General features: G+C 36.1%; 1 protein-coding gene across 12 annotated transcripts in view; it reads right to left on the bottom strand.

Annotated features, from left to right (window-relative positions):
* The window catches only part of LOC129240712 (galactosylgalactosylxylosylprotein 3-beta-glucuronosyltransferase P), a 113,776-nt gene that overhangs the window by 24,897 nt on the left and 68,328 nt on the right, over positions 1-20,551 (bottom strand). For all 12 annotated transcript variants that reach the window (XM_054876672.1, XM_054876669.1, XM_054876670.1 and 9 more), the window contains 2 exons: positions 1,551-1,594; positions 190-1,461 (listed from right to left, as the gene is read on the bottom strand). In XM_054876672.1, coding sequence (XP_054732647.1) covers positions 190-441 — 252 coding nt within the window. In that variant the 5' untranslated portion in view covers positions 442-1,461; positions 1,551-1,594. The remainder of the gene's footprint in view (positions 1-189; positions 1,462-1,550; positions 1,595-20,551) is intronic.

Genomic DNA, 20,551 nt, shown 5'->3' with positions numbered 1-20,551 from the left:
TTCTGTGCGTCTGTCAGCATTATTAAAAACGCGCATGAAATATGCCAAATATTTTTTATTTCACTTTTAACTCTTTAATTATTTAGTTTATTTATTATTAATATAATAGTAATTAATTGGTTTTTTCTCAATTTTTTTTTTTATATATTATTTTCTATGTCTATTTTTCCATTTCGTATTCACACTCACCTTTATATATTGCGGTATCGGCTGTCGCGACGAATGGTACTGATACAGCACCATGTAGATGCAGGTGGTCGCCACGAATATGGTCAGGTACATTTTTATTGATTTTGCTACCGCCATCTTTTCGTCTCCCAGTGTTACGTGTAGTGTACGTGTCTTTTCTTTAGCCGTTTTTGTTGGTGGTGTTGTTGTGCTCGTGTTTGTGAAAGGATGTTGTAGTGTAGTGTAAGTGTAGGTTATATTCTTAGACACCATTAATGCAATGCCAAAGCTATCGATATAAGGAAGTTTTACTTTTTAATTTAAATAATTTAATAAATATTTTACTTTTGTTTTTTTTATTATCACAAACTTTTACTTTGGTCAATTTATTTAGTTTATTGGTTTACATGTGCGATTTAGCTTCACATATTTTGCAACGAAAATTACACTGAAAAATTATAAGTTTTAGTTATAAATTTTTTTGTGCTGTAATTAGTAATTGTTTTTTTTTTCTTCTATTTAAATATTTTTCATTAAAGACGTGCAGTGAATTTTAATTAAATTCATTACTAAAAAATTTGTATTTCAATAGAGTAATTGTTTTTTTTTTCTTCTATTTAAATATTTTTCATTAAAGACGTGCAGTGAATTTTAATTAAATTCATTACTAAAAAATTTGTAATTCAATAGAGTTTCATATTCAGTTTACTTTATTTGCAATTTTTGTCAGCTGTTATTTACTTTATGCTCCGGTTTTTTTTTGTTTTTTTTTTTTGTTTGGTGCCTTAGGCTTGTATGGTTTTCATCAATTTTTAATTTTTATTATTCGAAAATGATGTTAAAATTTTTTTATTTTCTTGTAACATCGATGCTGTTGTGATTTTTCATCAATTGCAGGTTGGTTTTATAGAGAATTTTTTATGCTGCGTTAAATATTTTTACAAAATTTCCTTATGGCTTATGTACTTGTAATATTGTGAGTTTAAGTATATTTTTTATTTCTTTGATTCTTTAAATTCTTAACTGGTTTTATGCCAACTTTTAGCTATAGTTATTTTTTTTAATTATTTTTTCAATTAGTTATGTAAATGCTTTAATTTTAAATTTTAATATTTTTTATTAAAAGTTTTAATTATTTGTATATTTTAAATTTAGGTTTTAATTCTTTACGTTCATTTTTTCTTAATTATGCTACTACCTCCTCGTATTTGGTTAATTCAAAGTCAGTCGAAAAATTATTTATGATTGTGTATTTTATTTACAATTGGTTATTGTAAGTATGAGTTTTTGTGCCTTAAAAAAAAAAGAAAATAAAATTTAAAAAATATTTGTTCGTCCAAAATATAAAGTACATATGAGTACAGTCAAATATTAAAATTTACCTTATTTCTTCAGTGGTTCACAGTTAAATCTGCAGATCTTGTATCTGAAAGTGGAAAAAAAATTAGTGATTAATGTTTCTGATACACTTTTATTTTTGAAAGATAAAAACAGTGTTACTCTTAATTTTGTTTTGGGAAAATACTCTTAAAAACTGAATCTACTTTTCACCAGGACTAAATGAGGAACCAGCTCTAGCAACGTAGTCGATATAAGAACCCTTAACATCGTACAAAACTGCCAAAGTTACGCTAAGGACTTTGTACTTTTGCGCAGAAATTTTTTCTGACTTAAAATTTATTTGTTCCGAGCAAAGAAATATACATTAAATACAAGCCATTTAAAAAATACACTTCTAACCAGAAACTGTCTCAAAAGTATACATATTAATATTGAAGTGTGTGATTTCTTTGGCGTCAATTTAATTTATTTTAACTCTTAATTTATTACACATATAAATATAAAATACAAATTATAATTTTCGGCGCATTTTTGATTGTTGATACATTTGGTCTTTAAATTTTACTCATTTCTCCACTTACTCTGCGCTCACCAACGCACTCGCAAAGCCAAATTTGCCAACCTCTGCTTTATTCCACAGGAAGAAATTTCTACTATGAGTTTTATGGTTTTTTAAAATATTAGATTAGATTCTTTACGAGGGTTGCACTTCGACCTCATAGTCTTTTGTCCCCTCTACTACTCATCACAGTAAATCATCCAGACCCAGTTTCCTTATTAAACTCAATATGGAGCTGAGTTGGATTAAGTGTATGTGCCTTTTTTCTGGCTGCAGTTGACCATGATGCCTGAATCTTCTCCGCGCCATATCGCTGCATTCTGGGAGAAGATGCATTGGAGTCTGCTGAGATTAGTCGCAGAAACGACAAAAGTCCATAGACCAAATCCCGATTATGTGCATATGGCTTCGCAGTCTGCACTGGCCTGCGAGAATGCCTGTGAGCATTCTGAGTTTATCCTTGGGGAGGGCATGCTTTTTTTAACCTCTTTCGTTTATACCCTCTCGGTTGGGATTTTGCCTGGAGTAGCTCCATACCTTGGTGTCAGCAAATTTCCCTTAGCCCTGGCTTTTCACTCCTAAGTTTCTCCTTGATGATGTGTTGTCCCATAGCAAGGAAGGGCTCGGGTGCTATCAAAGGCGAGCCCGCAGCCTCTCTCGCCGCTATTTCGTTTTCAGTTTTACCTCTATGTCCTGAGATCAAATTTAGCCGGATGTAGTTATGCGTTCCTAGTTAACTTAAACTTAATCTTTATCGATACACTCAAGGACCAGTGAGGACTTGATGCCACAGGGCGATAGGGCCAAGAGTGCGGCCTGACTGTCCCTCAGAAAGGCAATTAACTCATTCCGGAAATTTCTGTCTAAGTTTATCTGGTATACATCTCCGCTCGAAAGATGCTTAGAAAACTACCCATCGGCTCAGAGCGTTTGATTCTGGGGCCGTAAATTTCAGCACCTATGCCTTTTGGGGTCTTCGAGCCATCTGTGTACCTGTGCAGGGTAGACTCCTGAAGTTTCTTTTCATACGCAGGTCTACTCCAGTTACTTATTGATCAGTTCAATTCTGAACTTTTTTTTCGAATTCGATTACTTTAGTCCATTGAAATTTTAAAGTCCTTCAAAAAATTAAATTTATAAGGAAATAAAAAACTAAGTATGCCACAATAACTTCACGATTGTAAGCAATTTTTCTGGGATAACTCTTACTGTCTCACGGTGTTATAGGTGGGACTATTCAAAATTAGGCTATCAATATTCATACTCATATACGCACAGGAATATAAGCAACCCATTATGCTAAAATTTCAAAATGTGAAAAAAATCATTACTCAAGTGCTGACTAACTCATCGTTATTTTCTGACCCATTACGTAAACCGATAAGCACCAGCTAATTATGCCGCTATCTCTGGTTTTAGTTTATCGTTTATTTTCACATCAATCATTACAGTCTAATTTTAAAACTAATAATAGCACCTATCCCATGAATAATAAAAGCCTCAAGTAATATCGGAAAAGCCCAATTTCAAATTACGCCACATGAAGTGCAACCAAAAGTGGAATTTGGTCGGCAGAACAAATTTATCTTTGCTTGTTTGCTTTAACATTAGAATGCCATTATCGATAGTTGTGTATCAAGCCACAGTCTGATAAAATGCCAATTTGCTAAAATATCTATGACAACAACAAAAATACACATATGTAAACAAGTGGAAATGAAGTGGACGCTTGGTTTTAGGAAAACCTTCTTTGCAGGGAAAAATGGACACAAAGTTTTGAAGAAATCTCACAACTCTACATCAGTCAACATTTTCTATATTCAAGAAGTTATAGTTATGATGGTAGTTGGTCCGTATGATCAACTCACTTAGACCTTACAGGTCCGTTGTGATTGTTCAAGAAGTTAAGAATCGATCATTTTCATCTTGTACGCTTGTACATGCGCATCTGATACGGCGGCTGCCAGATGCAGATAATACCGTGAGAAAATCCTTTGCAAGACAATGACCCCGGGTGAATGTATCAAAACCCCTAAAGAGTTCGTCACATGGAGCTCAAAATTTGTTTCGTTGGTCAAACTTTGATAGGAGATGCCTATGCGAGAGGTTGGACAAACAATCAAAATTCGTCCGTTGTGATACCAAACAGGGGAAGGGGGAAACAGAAAGAAAAGAACCGAACAGATGGAAAAAGGAAGTAGGTGCTTTGAATTAGAGGATGACGACCAACAGTGGCTAATTAGGTTCGCGCTAATCGCTTGAAGCTACTGATGAATTTCACCAGGTGTATAATATTTACACCCGCAATATGTGTAGGTTTGGCAAAAATGTGAAAATTCAGATGCCTAAATTTTTGACCAACGAGAGCAAAGTACCTTAGAAAAAAGTACTAAGATGTTGCCACAAAACAGCTACTGCAGAAAAGACTTGAAGCAATCCCAAGGCTCCCGATATGGACACCTTACGGATAATATCCGGTGGGTGTACCTACTAAATTCGAAAGCTGCGGCTTTGTTAGCCTTGGAAGTTTCCTCGAACGCCGCCGAAATACTCTTGGCCAGAAGGATATCGCGACTTTGCACGTTTGCGCATTAGCCCAGCGCTCGCTGAGTTGACGCGAGGTCTGTGGTCAAACTAAGTTTTCATACTTGTGTCTAAGATTGTTGCGAAAAATAGTAGACAAAATTTTAAGTCTCAATTAGACCTGAATATAAATAATTTTCGGGCTTAGAAAAAAAATTTCAAGATACATTTTATCGTAACACCTTTTAAACTCCCTCAAAACTCTTTGCACACCAATTATGACCCCTCTTTTTTATGGCAAGTACCTGAAATGTCCTGTTAAAAAGGAAATTCGAAAACTTTACTAGATATATTCCTTAGAAAATTTAACTATGGATTTGCTATCGTAAAAACCTCAAACAATTAATGAAAAAACCTCGCGGCAAGCACAAAGAAAATATCACCAAGAAATATGTATAAATGCATATTTGTTTACTTGTTTTTTGTTTTACGTTATTTTCAGAGCGCATATAGATAATTATAATTTTAAGAGGTTAAAGGAAATTACTTACTTATCAATATTTAAAACGGGGACTTTTTTTAGTAATATGAGCGAAGAATTATATTTTCTATCATTTGAGTGGCTATAGATAATAATCAGTATTCTTTTACTTATAAAGCTTGTGGTTTAATCGAAATTATTTGCTTAATAGCAGCTAGCAAATACTGCAGGAACGAACAAAACTATGTTAGTTGTATTTTTGAGTTATTCAATTTTTTATTAGTTTTGAGGCTTATAAACGGAATACCCAGGAGGCAAAAATCAACATTTTCTACACCAGTTCTTCTTTTGTTTTCATCGAGGTCAAAAAGCTGCCGAAGCTGCCCGAGACATTTGAGGCGTGCACGGAAAAGGTGTCATTGCCGAGTCTACAGCACGAAAATGGTTTGTAAAGTTCAAAAATGGCGACTTTGACGTCGATGACATGTCCCGCAACGGAAGGCTTTCTGAATTCGATGAAGAACGTCTCAAATTACTTTTGAAGGAGAACGGTCGCCACACAAGTACTGAATTGGCGGAAAAAATGAACTGCGATCATAAAACGATTCTAAATCACCTTCATTTAATGGGAATCACCAAAAACTTAGACCCCTGGGTGCTTCACGAGCTCAACGAAAAAAACAAAGAACGTCGTTTTCAAATTGCTTCCCAGCACCTAGCACGCCGTCGAGCAACACGCGGTCATAAACAGCGCTTTTTGCACTGAATCGTCACGGTAGATGAGAAATATGAAGCAAAGAAAGTATCCCGGAGATACGTCAAAGCCGAGAGTCAAGCCGGACCTTCATCTAAAGAAGATCATGAGTGTGATCGGGAGGGCATGGTGCACTGGGGAATGCTCGAAAAGAATACCATGGTCAACAAGGAGTTCTACATTGCCCAGCTACATCGCGTGAATGAGGCTATTCGACTGAAAAGATCTGACCGGCATGGTCATACCATATTCCTGCACGACAACGCCAGACCCCATGTTGCACAAGTCATCAAAGCAGCACTCAAAGAGCTCGAATAGGAGGTCCTTCAACATCCGCCGTATCCTCTCCCTCTCCACTTCATATCAAACCATATGAAGAGCGTTACCTTCGATAATAAAGAGGCCACTTCTTTGATACCAGACCAGGCGAACTTTACCGAAATGGCATCAACGAGGTGGGAAAGAGGTTGTAAACTGCTACGGTGAATATATAATTGATTAACTTATTGATATAATTATTGTGTTTTGCTTAAATAAAAGTCTTCGGTAACAACGCTACGAACTTATTGCCCTAGGTAATCTACATATATGTATAATAAATATATACTATACATTAGAAATATTTATGTGCCTACATATCAGCAATGTTCAGGGCCAAAGTGAAATAATATATAATATTTTCCAGCTAACGTACCACGCCGGTCAAGTGCCTTCAATTAAATGCTAAAGCAAACAAATACTTGAAAGCGAACACTTACTGCACTTACTTACACATTAGGGTGATACCTATTTATCAACTTTCCAAAAGTCGACACTTAAACTCGCCATGCGTAATTTTTGGTATATTTTAGGAGTTTTAGGCGTCGCTATGACGTATCAATCTTAAAGAAAGTTATAAGATGCTTTCCTACAAATTATCGTATACGAAACATTTTAATTAGTTATTCAAATAAAAGCGATAAATAATGCCATTTAATATTTTCTAACATAGCTGCAAGCTCTTATCTTTTCTCCGCAAACTGTGGCGCACCGCTGTCGACTCTGTTGGCATCTGGACTCTCTGGTAACGAGTGCACATGAATTTTATTTTGCAGGGTTGTGAAAAATTATAGACAAAAGTACCATAATAAAAAACAGGCTACATTAATAGCATAAAGTAGGCTTGTTTGTTCAGATGTCATTTGACTAAGACATGTTTTTGCGGTGCTCTTAAATAATTGCAGTTTTCCATGTAAATATTTAGAAACTTGCTAATAATTGATACGTATGTGTTTGTTCCTCTAGTCAGTAATAAGGCTGTTTCACCTGATTGCTAATTAACGCGAGTGCGAGACAATATGCAGTGCAAGAACCTGCGTCCTCCCTAACATTTACCTCACGCCAGCATCAGCGGTATTTGATAGATTGGAGAAGAAACTGAAGCTGCAGAAAGACTCGATAATTGAACAGTTAGCTGCGGTAATGAAAAATACAGAAGAGATGGTAATGCAGAAAATTGGTGAAAAAAATTGAGAAGGTGTGGCCAATAACAGACTCAAAATAACAAAATTAGCTGATGGGCTATGAAAACAAATCTACCAATGACATTAGTTCGTTGCCATCTGAACAACTATTGATTGGACGACTGTATGAATACATGTAAAATGATCGTGCAGAATTGGGCTGACGTGGCAGCAAAAGTTCCCCTCCCAATTTTTTTTCCAATAGGTTTAGCTAAATAGCAAACCTGATAATATATCATCCTTGATTTAATGTTCTTTTCACCATGGAGGCCGCCGAAGTTCCGCTCACAATTTCGTTTTTTCACCACAGTTATTAGCTAAACCTTGTAAATATAACATCCTTGAATGAGTTTTGAGTGCTGAGACGAGCGTCACTGCAATTGAGAATGCGTGTGCTGATGCTCTCACTATTCGCAGTGAATTGCTCACTGCTAAAGCTGTGCTAGACGCTTTCGAAAGCAGCACAGTTTCAACTGATTCAATTATTAATGCAATCCCTCATTAATACTGTGAGACTCTGAAATTCCATTTTAGAAACTTTCAAGTCTGCTCTGAATAGGGGAAATTAAAAAATATAGTTAAAATTATTTTAATTCTGCAAATTGAATGTGACGGCGACTTAACTGTTTTGATTTCTCGATCTACCATATTTATTTTTTGACTACTTTGTATTAATCTTTATGAGCTTTAAGTACATTTACATATGCAGTGATTAGCAATAAATCCATGAAAGTTATTCTACTCGATTGACAGATTAACGGCAAAATTGACAATCAGTTGTCAAGATTGTTTTGAAAGTTTTTTGTTTGGTGGAATATTCTATTGTTTTTGGTTGGTTTTATTTTTATTAACGCTATGAATTAAAGGCAAAGAGAAGCAATAGTTAATTTAAATGCACAATCGCTGATGAACAGTTGGAGGAAATCCGTAAACGTCTACTGAGGTCGCAACAAATTATGGCAGCAATAAGTATGCGGAATTTATTATTATTTTTTTATTTATTTCTATACTTCTTTCCTGTACTTCTTATTGTAGTATAGGACGTCTAAACTCGATTTTATATTTTATAATAAGCAATAACAGGCCAAAGCGTCTATGGGCATTCGCTTTTTTCTGTAATATGAATGGATAATTAATAATATCTAATAAAAATTGTATTCGAATTATGTCTACAAATCTATTTTCTTTTTTTTAATTAATTAAAGTCCTTAAAATAATACCTCTTTCATATTTTTTATTACCTTTCTTCATTTGCTAGCAGCGACCCCTAAATATTCCTTTAAAAAAGCGAAATTTTTTTTACACGTCTTAGAATAGAATACAAGTATGACACGTGCCAAAACAAAAACAAAAATTTAACTCAAATAAGAAGCACCCTATTAAACACACACATATACACTTTTACCTACCGCACTAAGTGGCTCCAAACAAATTGACTTCCACTGACGTTGTAAGGCAATTTTGCTAGCAATTTAGCGCTGCAATACGGGTCAGGGCCAATATAAATGTAAATGCAGTGTGTCAGTTATGCATAATCCATTTAACGTTGGTCGACAATCTGTCTGCCGCTTGACTGACACTCTAAAGAAAATCTAACTCTCTTTAGTTGGGTAATATTGCTTAGCAAACAACTCTTTCGTGCACTGTGTGCAAAGAGTTACGCCATGCCTCACTCTCCACTACGAAAGAACACTCATAAAATGTAATTTTTGTATAACGGCGAGACAAATATTCGAAAATTATTTAAATACTCATAACACTCATACGCCCTGTTGACCCACTTTTAGGAAATTTCACTCTCAACTTAATTGTAAATGTCATTTGGGTTTAATTGCACTTTCACTCTCAGTTGCACAGTTTTACACACACACACACAAATATATATACACATTTCTACCTACAGCTATATTTGAGCAAACATATATTTGTTTGGTATCATGTAATTTTATATTCCACTACAATCCGCTGTTTGACACAACGCGCTGCACTACTCTAAAGGTCTATTAAATTATTGATATTGATATACGTATATTTGTACTTATGTATATTCGTTGTATGTATAGTTGTTGTCTACCAACGCTAGCACTGAATGTCATATACTTTACGCCCACTCAAATCCAGTCATGCAGCAAACCAGCCAGCCAACCAACCAACCAACCAGCCAAACAACGAACGACAAGACCACTAACCAAATAGAATGACATGCAAAACATTCGTTTAGGGGGCCAGGCAGGCGGCCCAACATGAAAAAATACCACTACATATAGCTCAGAAAAATAAAGGAATATGATAGAGCACATTTTGAAAAAAAAGAAATAGAAAAAAAATAAATAAATTGTGTAAAAATGAACTTTACCACACCATTCGCCGACCAATTACCCAGCTGCCTACTTATAGCGCTTCACAGCGCATATACATAAATAAGTAAGTATAGTAACTGGTACGTCTATTCCATTCTCTCTGAGCATTTATGCAATGAGTTTCCTGTGCGCATACACAGACAGAACGCGTGCATATCCAGTTATCCCTGTTATCTTATTTACATTATTTTGTTCACTTACATATTTACTTATGCATACATATATATGTAGATATGCCTTGCATAAGTCAACCTAGCAGCATATTAAAATTCAATTTAGCCACCAGCCTCAGCCCACAGCCGCGCTCCGACCTTCCGAGCACTGCCATTTCACATGCCTGCATTTATGTGCTCTTTTCTGTTGTAGTTGGAAATGTTGGTAACCCATGCATTAATGGGTATGGACGCGAAAAGTAGCAACGTCTAAACATTTTTGGAATATTATATAAAAGTCTATTAGGGCGAGTAATTTTTTTCTCAATTTTGTTTCGACATCTGAAGTATTGTACTAATAATTCTGAATAAAAATGTCCATGATTGTTTATTCAGTTCTAAGAGTATTTTGTGCTTTTGCCCAAACATCTTTGGAGCTCAGCGAAACATCTGACAGAAGTGTGACTGGAAATGTTCAACTAGTATTTCAAGAAAATTCTCTGTATTGAAAAGGTGCTGGCTTTCTGATTTCTGATGAGAAATTTTAGAAAAATGATAAAAAGATAGATAATAAGGATATAATGACAGATATTTATGGCCCTCCGTCGCAATAGAAGAATGGCCTACCGACTCAGGCTAAGAAAAGTTCAAAGCGCATATTTATTTTTATATTTTAAATAACCGATGCCTTAATTACTTGAACGCTTGATAAGTAATTTCGCCACACAATTCACCTTCTGTCATCAAAACATACTTATGCATACAGCTGGCGCTGAGGGATTGTACGTTGTAGTAGGTATTATAGGTATATATATTATATAATTGGCGCGTACACCCTTTTTGGGTGTTTGGTGTGCGTCTTGATGTTGTTCCACAAATGGAGCGAGCTACAGTTTTAAGCCGACTCCGAACGGCAGATATATTTATGAGGAGCTTTTTCATGGCAGAAATACACTCGGAGGTTTGCCATTGCCTGGTATTAGCATCTGAAATAATGATACCGGAGTCCCGCTGGGAATTTAAGTAGTCATAACTTATGTATCTAATAACTTAGGGTTAAACTCTCAGCGGTATAAGCTAAGTAAAAATTAAAATATTGCAAGTATGCATAGGAGAGAATACATAGGAAAGGTTAGGAACTTGAAAAATTAGCATTATTCAATGCCGTTGATGGAATCTTGTGTAATAGGGGCCAAGTTTTTATGAGTTTTAAGATCTGTTATACAGTATTTTCCAATAACAAGTGTTATTTTGAATTGGACTGCGCTATCGAGAGATGATGCACAGTTTTATATGGCCTGAATGGGATGGTATTGATCTGGACAACGTTTATTGTCAACTAGACGGCGCTATATGTCACACAAGCAACGAAAGGGGAAAAGTTTCCGGACCGTTTTATCTCTCGAAGAGGTGATCACAATTGGCCAACGAGATCTTGTGATTTAACACCTTGTGACTTTTTTTTTGGGGCCACGTGAAAGAGAAGGTCTACGCCAACAGCCCAGGGTCGATTCAAGACCTCAAAGATGGAATTCGTGAGACTATCGAGGACATAGGGCAGCCACTTTGCAATTCGGTTATGGAAAATTTCATGAAAAGGATATTATCCTGTAAGCGTGGTCGTGGTGTTAATTTGCTTGATGTTATTTTCCACTATTAACGGCATACCTACCTCTTTATAATGAAATAAACATCCGATCATTTATATTAAAAATAACATTTTTCTTTGAATATCAAAATAACACCTCTTACTGGAAAACCCTTTATTAACTTATCTGACCGTATGACTCCTAAGCTCTACTGCCCCAGAAGTTTTGACTAGACCGGCTGTTTGTTCTTACGGCACAATTGCTAATGAATCACTTCGTTTGCGCGTTTTATCATATTGCCGAGCGCTGTCACTGAGATAAAAAAGTAAACTTCAAACTGTTCAAAGCTTTTGTCATGTAATCTTTGACCAGTTAGTATAATCGTTCAAGGGTGGATGTGTATTAGCTTCTGGACCAATTTTGCGTTTGTGTGAGTGGTTTTACTCTTAGATAAGGTATTTATTATTGCTTCTTATATTCCTCCTCCTTGTATTGCTAGTAACTGACAAAGTGGGAAAGGATCATGTTTGTATTTTAGGCGTCTTTAATCTGTACAATCTTAATTGGTCTCAAAGCTATTGTAATTCTGGTCTTACACCTACAAATCTGTCAACTGTATCCTGAATCTTATTACATTGATTTTTTTTTTTTTTTTTGTCGGGACAACTAGCAAGTGCAGCACTCAGACATTAATTGAGTCCATTGTACTACACTTGGATTCCCTTTTAATTTTCTTTAAATCTACCCGATCTCCGAAGAAATCTGAGTAAATCTTGTGGTGCCAAGGAGCCAAGATGGTCGCTTCTTAACACATCAGTGCCAAAGACCTCAAACATGATTCGAGCGAAGGCGGGGCAGACACACAGGAAGTGGTCCGCCGTCTCATCCTCCTCTACACAAGCTGGGCGGAGTACACTGTCTGAGATGCCCAACCTTTCCATGTGCTTTGCCCACAGAAAGTGGCCCGTCATCAGTCCAACCAGCCGTCTGCACTCCCCTCTGCTTAATGACAGAACATGACAGGTAACATCAGTTTTGTCCATCTGCAGCCTCTCTCAGCCTGCCAAGCTCGCTTGTGGGTAGTAGTTACCCATTTGCTAACCGTGGCCGTGATGGCCGCAGAGGGTAGTGGCAAAGCGGGCTCTGGGCCAAAGAAGTTAGCCTCAGAGCCCATCTTAGCTAAGGAGTCAGAGGTCTCGTTACCCGCGATACCCACGTGTCCCGGGACCCATGTTTATTTCATTTATAATATTTTAAATTTAAGCCAGCTGCAAATTAAAAACAAGCCCGATAGAATGTTGGATCTCATCGTTGTTAGTGATAGTATGAACTGTGATCTGTCTGAATGTTGCTCTCTAGTCACATCTTCGGGTATGTATCATTTTCCTTTGGTTCTTATAGTTGAATTGTATAAATTTGCCACTGGAATTTCAGTTGACAAAACTTCTGCTAATTTTAAATTTTTATTAATTAATTTTAGTTTATTTGAAGAGCTTAGTTGGCTGCAGAGCATCACTGCGTTGAATTAAGTATACTGAATTTATACTTTTCTTTTTATGAACTTTAAAGAGTATTATGGGATTTCCTTTCCAACTACAAATGGAAAGCATTGCCTCAACACAATATTTAGACACACATGATTGCACTAACAATGCACTGGAGTCCTATTAAAGACAATGTCGATTTGTATGCCTGTATATCCTTCACAATGTCTGGCAATGCTGTGGCATTACCTATCTATGTACGAACGTGAGTACTACTACATATTCACTTTCATACGCTTCGTTGAGTCACATGTCCTTGACAAGTTACAGGCATCCAAAACGCCAAAACAAGTTCAACTTTTTTAATCAAAGTGTTTTGTATGTTCCATAGGTGCCAGTAGAAGTGAAGTGTAAATGTAAAAAATGGAGAGTGAGGAAAAATGTGCATAAAATTTCAAAAGGAACGTTAAGGCCTAAGTAGATAATGATGGAGTGGTCAATATAGATAATGCACATTTAAATACCAGCCTGCAGTAATAAGGTTTCTAGTTCATTTGAGCTTTATCGCACGTCGTTCGTGGAATTCTTGTGGTTGCTCTAAATACCGCAAAAGCACTTAAATAAATAAAAAATAAAACACGATGCTCAAGTCATGTAATTATGAATAACATTGCCAACACTTGAGCTTGGCCACAAATCAGCCACAGGAGCGCTGTAAGTGCACTTGAACGCAGGTTTTGAGGCAGAATTGTGGAATGGAAAAAATTGATTTAAAAAAATTATAATCAGACTACTAAAATTTCAGTGAAAACAAAAGGAAAATTATGCCCTTTCGAGAGCACTACTTGCACTTTTAAAAACAATTTTCAGCCGCTTTGCCATCAGTTCACTTCCCACCATTAACATATCCTATTTTATGTGACATTGTGGCGCGCCATTAAGAGTTCATTTGGAACAAAGAGACTAAACAAACAAAATCAGAATGGCGAACGCCAACGCGAAAGGAAGCTAGCGCCTGGGCAGTAATCTCGGCAGTCAGGCAGGAAACACTACTGTATATATGTATGCATGCATGTATGTGTGTATGTATGTATGTATTCATATGCAAATCCCGCTACAGTGGGACATCTGAGTGCAGTTGCCCTTCGGTGCACATTTATGACACAATGTTGACGCATACGAGCGCAGAAGGAGCAAAGAATTAAGCACACATTGGACACAAGTGGATAATCCGCAAAAGTACAATAAAAACAACATTGCCAACAATGTGAGATTTATTAGTGTGCGCGCACGTAAGCTGACGTTGGGTTATGCCAAGTGGCACAAAGAGCGCCTTACTAGGCGCGTCTCATAGACGACGGCGACAAGCGACTGTTTGACTTGGATTTATGGCGACGTTAAGTTGGATTTGGAGGGCAAAAGTAAAAATTGTAGTATTTGCCAGTCTAGGAAAGGCAAGTGGAAAAGGTACGAGGAGGGCGATGTGTGTGTGAGCACTGAAATTGTGTAATAGTTGAAAGTAAAATGATTGTGATGTATTGTCATTAACACATATCCACTTACTCTACATATGAAGTATCACTGCAAACACAAGAAAAAAGGTGCACACGAATGACTCTACTTTCTTCATCGCCCCTCTCCAATATGTTACGAGTTAAGCAATAAAATATGCCCTATTATTTAATTTTATTTAAACTTCTCTTTTGGGTAAAAATAAGAAACGAATAGCAACAAAGTCAAAACTTTGCAAACAAGCGTTTCATATTTTTTCAAATAGTCAATATTGTACACTCTCTCTGGTTTTTGGATGGTCAAAAGGCGGAAAAGATAATTTTGTTTTTCTAATAGCAAAAAACCTCCACGTGTTTTCTTGTCGTCAAAAAACTCCACATAAGAAGCCATCTACTTTTTGGAGTCGGCATAAAACAGTAGGTCCCTTCATTTCAGAGAAGGAGCCTGACCCAATACCCAATAAATAATTAGTATTAAAAAGGAAAAGTTTTTAATATGGATTATCGTGAATTGGCGTTCAATTAAATTATATTCACAACTGTCTTCTACTTAAACTTGAAACATTTTAATAAATTATTGTATGAACCCAATTGCCTCAGAATTCTTTATATCTTGGGCCGCTTTGCGTTTCTAAAATCATCTTCGCAAAATCCTGGTTTTCATATTGTCTGTGTGTTCAGTGAAAAATAAAAAAAAAAAAATGTCCAAAATTAATAGTCTGGAAGAGGCCTGTTTCCATAGTTCTTAGTATAAAGTAGAGTTTGAAATGTCGTATAATGCCGATAATAATCAATTTAAATTTGAAAAATATAAAATTCAAAACCTACAGACTGTCTTCTCCTGTGATTCTATGTATATTCTCTCCAGTTCTGTAATGTTAATGTTGTAAAGCGACTTCATACTAACAAACTGTTTCGAGTACTGTATGGGGCGCACTCTTCATTGAGCGTTATACCGTAACATACCGTTTGTATTGGGTATACAAAGAACTTAAACCTTGTTTTTACTTATTTTTTTTTATAGATTTGACAGATATTTATCAAATAATTTCCAGAAATAATCAGAACGTTTGTATGAAAAGTGTGGTTTTGGGCTATTCATACTAAAAGCAAATTATCAAAAGAAATTTAATTATATTTGAATGTAAATAATTTATGGCTAAAGGAAACATATTTGCAAATTTTGCACTGCGGTCATCATTAAAATACAAGTATAATTTAAGTAAATTTTGGATTCCATAAAATAAATATGTAAATGAATTAAATACGTATGCAAGACATGCCACAAGAGCAATTTTCTGCATACAAATATATGATAAGTATGTAAGTATGTATTTACATAACTTAACTGGAGATTATGAAAGTATGCATGCAAATATACAACATTCAAAAGCATGTCTTCACATCTACATATGTGTGTGCGTGCATGTAGGTTTTGCAGTTTAGATTTATATGCAAATATATGTTTGTGCCATACATTTGACACTGAGTACATTTTCACTTAGTTGCAGATCAGACTTGTTTAAGCCACGTCTGTAAATGACTAAATTTGCCTGAATGTGGCGCAACATAATTCATTCCCTGTACATGTATGAATAAGAGCAGCGTGCACTTGCCATGAATTTATGCATGCATTTATGTACACACATAGAACTTTTTATGTGGGCGCTGCAGGAAATCCACTTTCACAGAACTGCTGCGCTTGTCAATGAATACTGAAAAACAGTATGTAGTTACTTTGACAGTAGTCACGCATTTTCTGTCAAAAAAGCCCTATTAGCGAAAAAACCACCAATCTGATCACCCTTTATAACTCTTCGCAATTCTACAATCGCACACTACTCGCGATGAATTGGTCCACAAATTTAATTTGTTGGTTGAGGTTTTCTCACCAGGGCATGCATGAATGCGAATCTGCATTGTCTATCGTATAATCCGTCCTTTGTGAGCGTTGGTGTGTACCTTAAAAGGAAATTTTCGTTATAATACATTCGTGATATTGTGAGCTTGTAATTTCTGTTTCCTATCATATTACGGAACTATGCGTTTTCTATGGTAGAAAAATGTAAAATTTGAAACAAAGGAGCTGAAAATTAATACACAGAATGTTGCATGCCCTTTTTTGTATAGAAATAGTTTTGCAAGTTTGTTGGAAAGCTGAGATCTTTAAAAAGGTGTGTGCATGTTTTACATTTAATAAATGTGTGCTTCATGTATGTCAAGATGTCTCAGTTTTTTAATTAGAAGTTTTATCGAATATATAAATATTTTACTTTACTTATACACCTAACAATGTAAATACTTGCAATATTTATAATAAAATATTTTTATGAATGTATTTTTGTGATAGTGCATGCTATGATGACAGGGCTAAAATATGGAGGAACTTTATTAGCCAATTAAAGCATTATTACAGCTTTTTTTATGCAAGAACCACAATGAAAAAAAATATTTCCAAATCCAATTTTTTGGGGAAGGATAAAATAAGACACTGAATAATCGTTGCCAACTATTTACCCTAAGTTAAGTTACGGATGGTACTATACTTCAATACATTGGCGACAGGTAGGTAGGTAGATAGGGTGGCTGTCTCAATGACACACTTAGACCTTTCATAGGTTCATTGTGGTACAACTGGAACTTCCCCTTACCCAAACCCCGGTAGCTTTAACAAACAAGCAAAGCTTCGTTAATTTTAGATGCGCTATGTCCGCTACATCAATTAAAAATGCCATGTCAAGAGTGCGGCACCTCCTTGTCGCTAAGCTCTCACACTCACATAAAAGGTTTCTGACTGTTTCCTCTTCTTCTGTATTTAGACAGCTTCTATAGAAATCTATCATTTTTCTTATACTCGTACTTCCTCTGTTAAATCTTAACAAGCTTTTTGATCGACCGCTGTTCCATTTCAGCCATGTCTGTCTGCTTAGTTCGCATTTTGAGAGGTTTTGCCAACTTGTATGATATTTACCTTATTGATGGTTTCCCTATCTATCAGTAGTTTACAAGTGGCTAAAGGTGGTATGGGTATCAGCATCTTATCCGCTTGGAGGTCGAGCGTTGTACCAATTCGAGCAAGTTCATCTGCCTTGCAGTTCCCTGCTATATTCCTGTGGCCTGGCACTCAAATAAGGTGTACTTTGTAGTATTTTGATACGCCATTTCGAAGTTTAAAACATTCTATGACTATGACAGCTTTTATTGCTGCTTAACTGTCCGAGTATATGAAGACTACATTTGTGGATAATACTCTCGTTTTTATTACCGTAAGTCCCTCTTTTATGGCAGTGACTTCCGCCTGAAATACACTGCAATAATCAGGTAGGCGAAATGATTGGCTAACTCCGGGTTTATCGGAGTAGCTTTAACAAACAATATATTACATACTACTAAATTTGGATTGTCTAAATGGAGTAGTAAAGTCCTCTCTCTAGCACTCTACAAGACTCTCATCATCCCCGTCCTAACGTATGGCCCAGAAGCTTGGACGATGGCATTATCCCATGAGGCGACACTTAGAGAGTTTGAGAGAAAGATTCTGCGGAAGATTTTTTGACCTTAGCACATTGATGATGGCGAGTATCGCAGGCGATGGAACAATGAGTTGTATGAGCTTTAAGGCGACATTGATATAGCGCAGCGAATCAAGATCCAGTGGCTTCTTTCGCGGGGTCATGTCGTCGCAATGGACACAAACGCTTCGGTTATGAAAGTATTCATTGCAGTACCAGCTGGTGGTAGCAGATGAAGAGAAAGGCCTCCTCTGCGTTGGAAATGTAAGGCTTCACCTGGTTTATCTAACTGGGGCCGGTTAACACGAGAAAGAAATGGCTGGCGCGCTTTGTTAAAATCAGCTAAAATCGCATAAACGGTTATCGCGTCAATTAAGATAGAGATATTTTTGAAAACAAAGTTGTTTATAGTTAGATCAGCGCGCCAGTATTGTTGGCTAATAGGATCTTGTATTTAGTTTAGATATTTACATGTAGTCCCTGAGCTTTTGCATTTTGATTAATAAGTTTAAAGAGAGCTTCTGCTTTTAGCCCTAATAAGAATATCAACAGGGTAGGCACGGATTAGTTTGGCGAAAAAGAGCTCCATTACCTTTGCATAATATTTTTACAAGTCATTAGAAAATCGTTGTTAAAAAATGTTTCCTTTGAGCTTGTTTCTTGAGCAGTCGTGTGTACCATTAAATTGAATATTAAAGATGTTAATGCGGTTCCTTGTTTTATACGAGATATGATTTGTAATGGGTCTGATAGGCTTCCTTGCATCAGCATTTTACTTCCTGTGTTCGACAATGTACAGAGAATCAAATTAATTAACTTCAAAGGTACTCCAATTTTCTGAAAGCAGTATTTTTTTTCGTTTTTTATTTTACTGTCAAATTCCTGTTTGAAGTGAACAAAGAGTCCAAATATATCAATGTTATGGTTGGTTGGTTTAAGTGGTGATTCTTCCAGAATCCAACTAGCGCTTCCGCACCATTTTGTTGCCACATCCTAGTTGCCAACTTGTTTGCCAGTTATTTACAGCATGACTATATCCAGTCTGTGCTGTTCAGGAACCTTATCAGGTTGTTGACATCTAAGCCAGACAGCTGTTCCAGACTCTCGAACAACGGTTTACCTAGGGTTAACATTCTGTCCTTCCATAGGGCAGGGCATTCGCTGAGGAAATTAAAGATTATTTCCTTTTTCTCCGGTTGTTTACAACTGTGACAGTATGTGTTGTGAGGGACGCCCATTTTGGATGCTTGTTCTCCCACAGACCAAAAGCCAGTTATGACTGCCGTTAGTCTCCAGGCGTCCCGTCGTTTCATATTGATCAATGTTGACGATTGCTTAAGGTTGTAGGTGGGCCATAACGTTCTGCTAATTTTGCATTTTGTCTGGTCTCTCCATCTACAATTGCACTGTTGACTGCACCTAGTGGTGTGAATATCGATTCTGCAAGAGCGTTATTCATGGCAGATCCCCTTCTTGCCAGTTCATCCGTTTTTTCATTACCTTCGATGCTCCGATGTCCCGGGACCCAGATTAAGGTAACTTTATGGTTTTCGCCCAAGGTGGTGAGGCTATTCCTGCTTTGCTCCACCACTTTAGAGGTTGTTGTGGCTGAACCCAGTACCTGGATTGCAGCCTGCAAGCATTAGGGAGACGCACAGATCTTTATGTTATATTCGTAAAACTTTTTCCCCACCTATTTGCTATTGTTTGGTGCAGATAACTGCATACCTGTTCCACCACTTCTATCATCACATATGCCAATCAAGATTGCAGTGAATTCGAAATACTATGATGTTTAATAATGTATCAAATTATTCGGTCCATCTCGAGTATAGCTTACCGATAACATGGCAAGAACTTAATTACTTAATTGTTGAAAGCTTACCAACAAATGAAAGGGCCGGAAGCGGGCACAATTATGAATTAGCATTTGTTTATCAATCGATTTATTGGTCTATATCTGATTACAAATGCTTTTTTAGTTACATACATATACATGGAGGGGTATTTATGGATGGTTACAGCTACGTAAATTAATAATGTAATGGCATTAAGTGTGTTTGGTGACTTTGACAGCGAACTATTACAAGCCATGTAAATCCAAAATTTTTTACATTCGACAATCAACAACTATAAAAAAATGATAAGATTGAACCTGGCTATCAGAGGCTCTCTCGTATGGGTATTCATGTATGTAATAAGCCAATTGATAATGCATTTTTATCTAAATACGCCCCTTACAATTTTTTTAAATTTTACTTAGTTGGACTGCAACTGTACATATTTATCGTATGATATGAATGATGCTCCATATGTTGATTGTTTTTTACAAGAAATACAGGTTTTGTCATACAACAACGACACGAAAAAAAGTCTGTAAATATGAATCGGACAAATGACATACATATATTTAAAAATAATATAATTTTCAATCTAATATAAAAATCACATTTCCTTCAAAAGTATGAATCATTTTTTAATGAATTGTACACTCAGAAGGCGCAAAATTAATCATCCAATTTTCTTTTTTAATAATTTTTACTAAATAAAAAAAATGTTTCACTTTTACGCGCTCCATTGCTTATCTGTTCGTATACTGCAGTTGTCTAGTTCCC

The sequence above is a fragment of the Anastrepha obliqua genome, chromosome 3 (assembly GCF_027943255.1).
Source record: "Anastrepha obliqua isolate idAnaObli1 chromosome 3, idAnaObli1_1.0, whole genome shotgun sequence".
Taxonomy (NCBI): Eukaryota; Metazoa; Arthropoda; class Insecta; order Diptera; family Tephritidae; genus Anastrepha; species Anastrepha obliqua.
The sequence above is the reverse complement of the archived record's forward strand: the minus strand, read 5'-3'. Positions and strand labels throughout refer to the sequence as shown.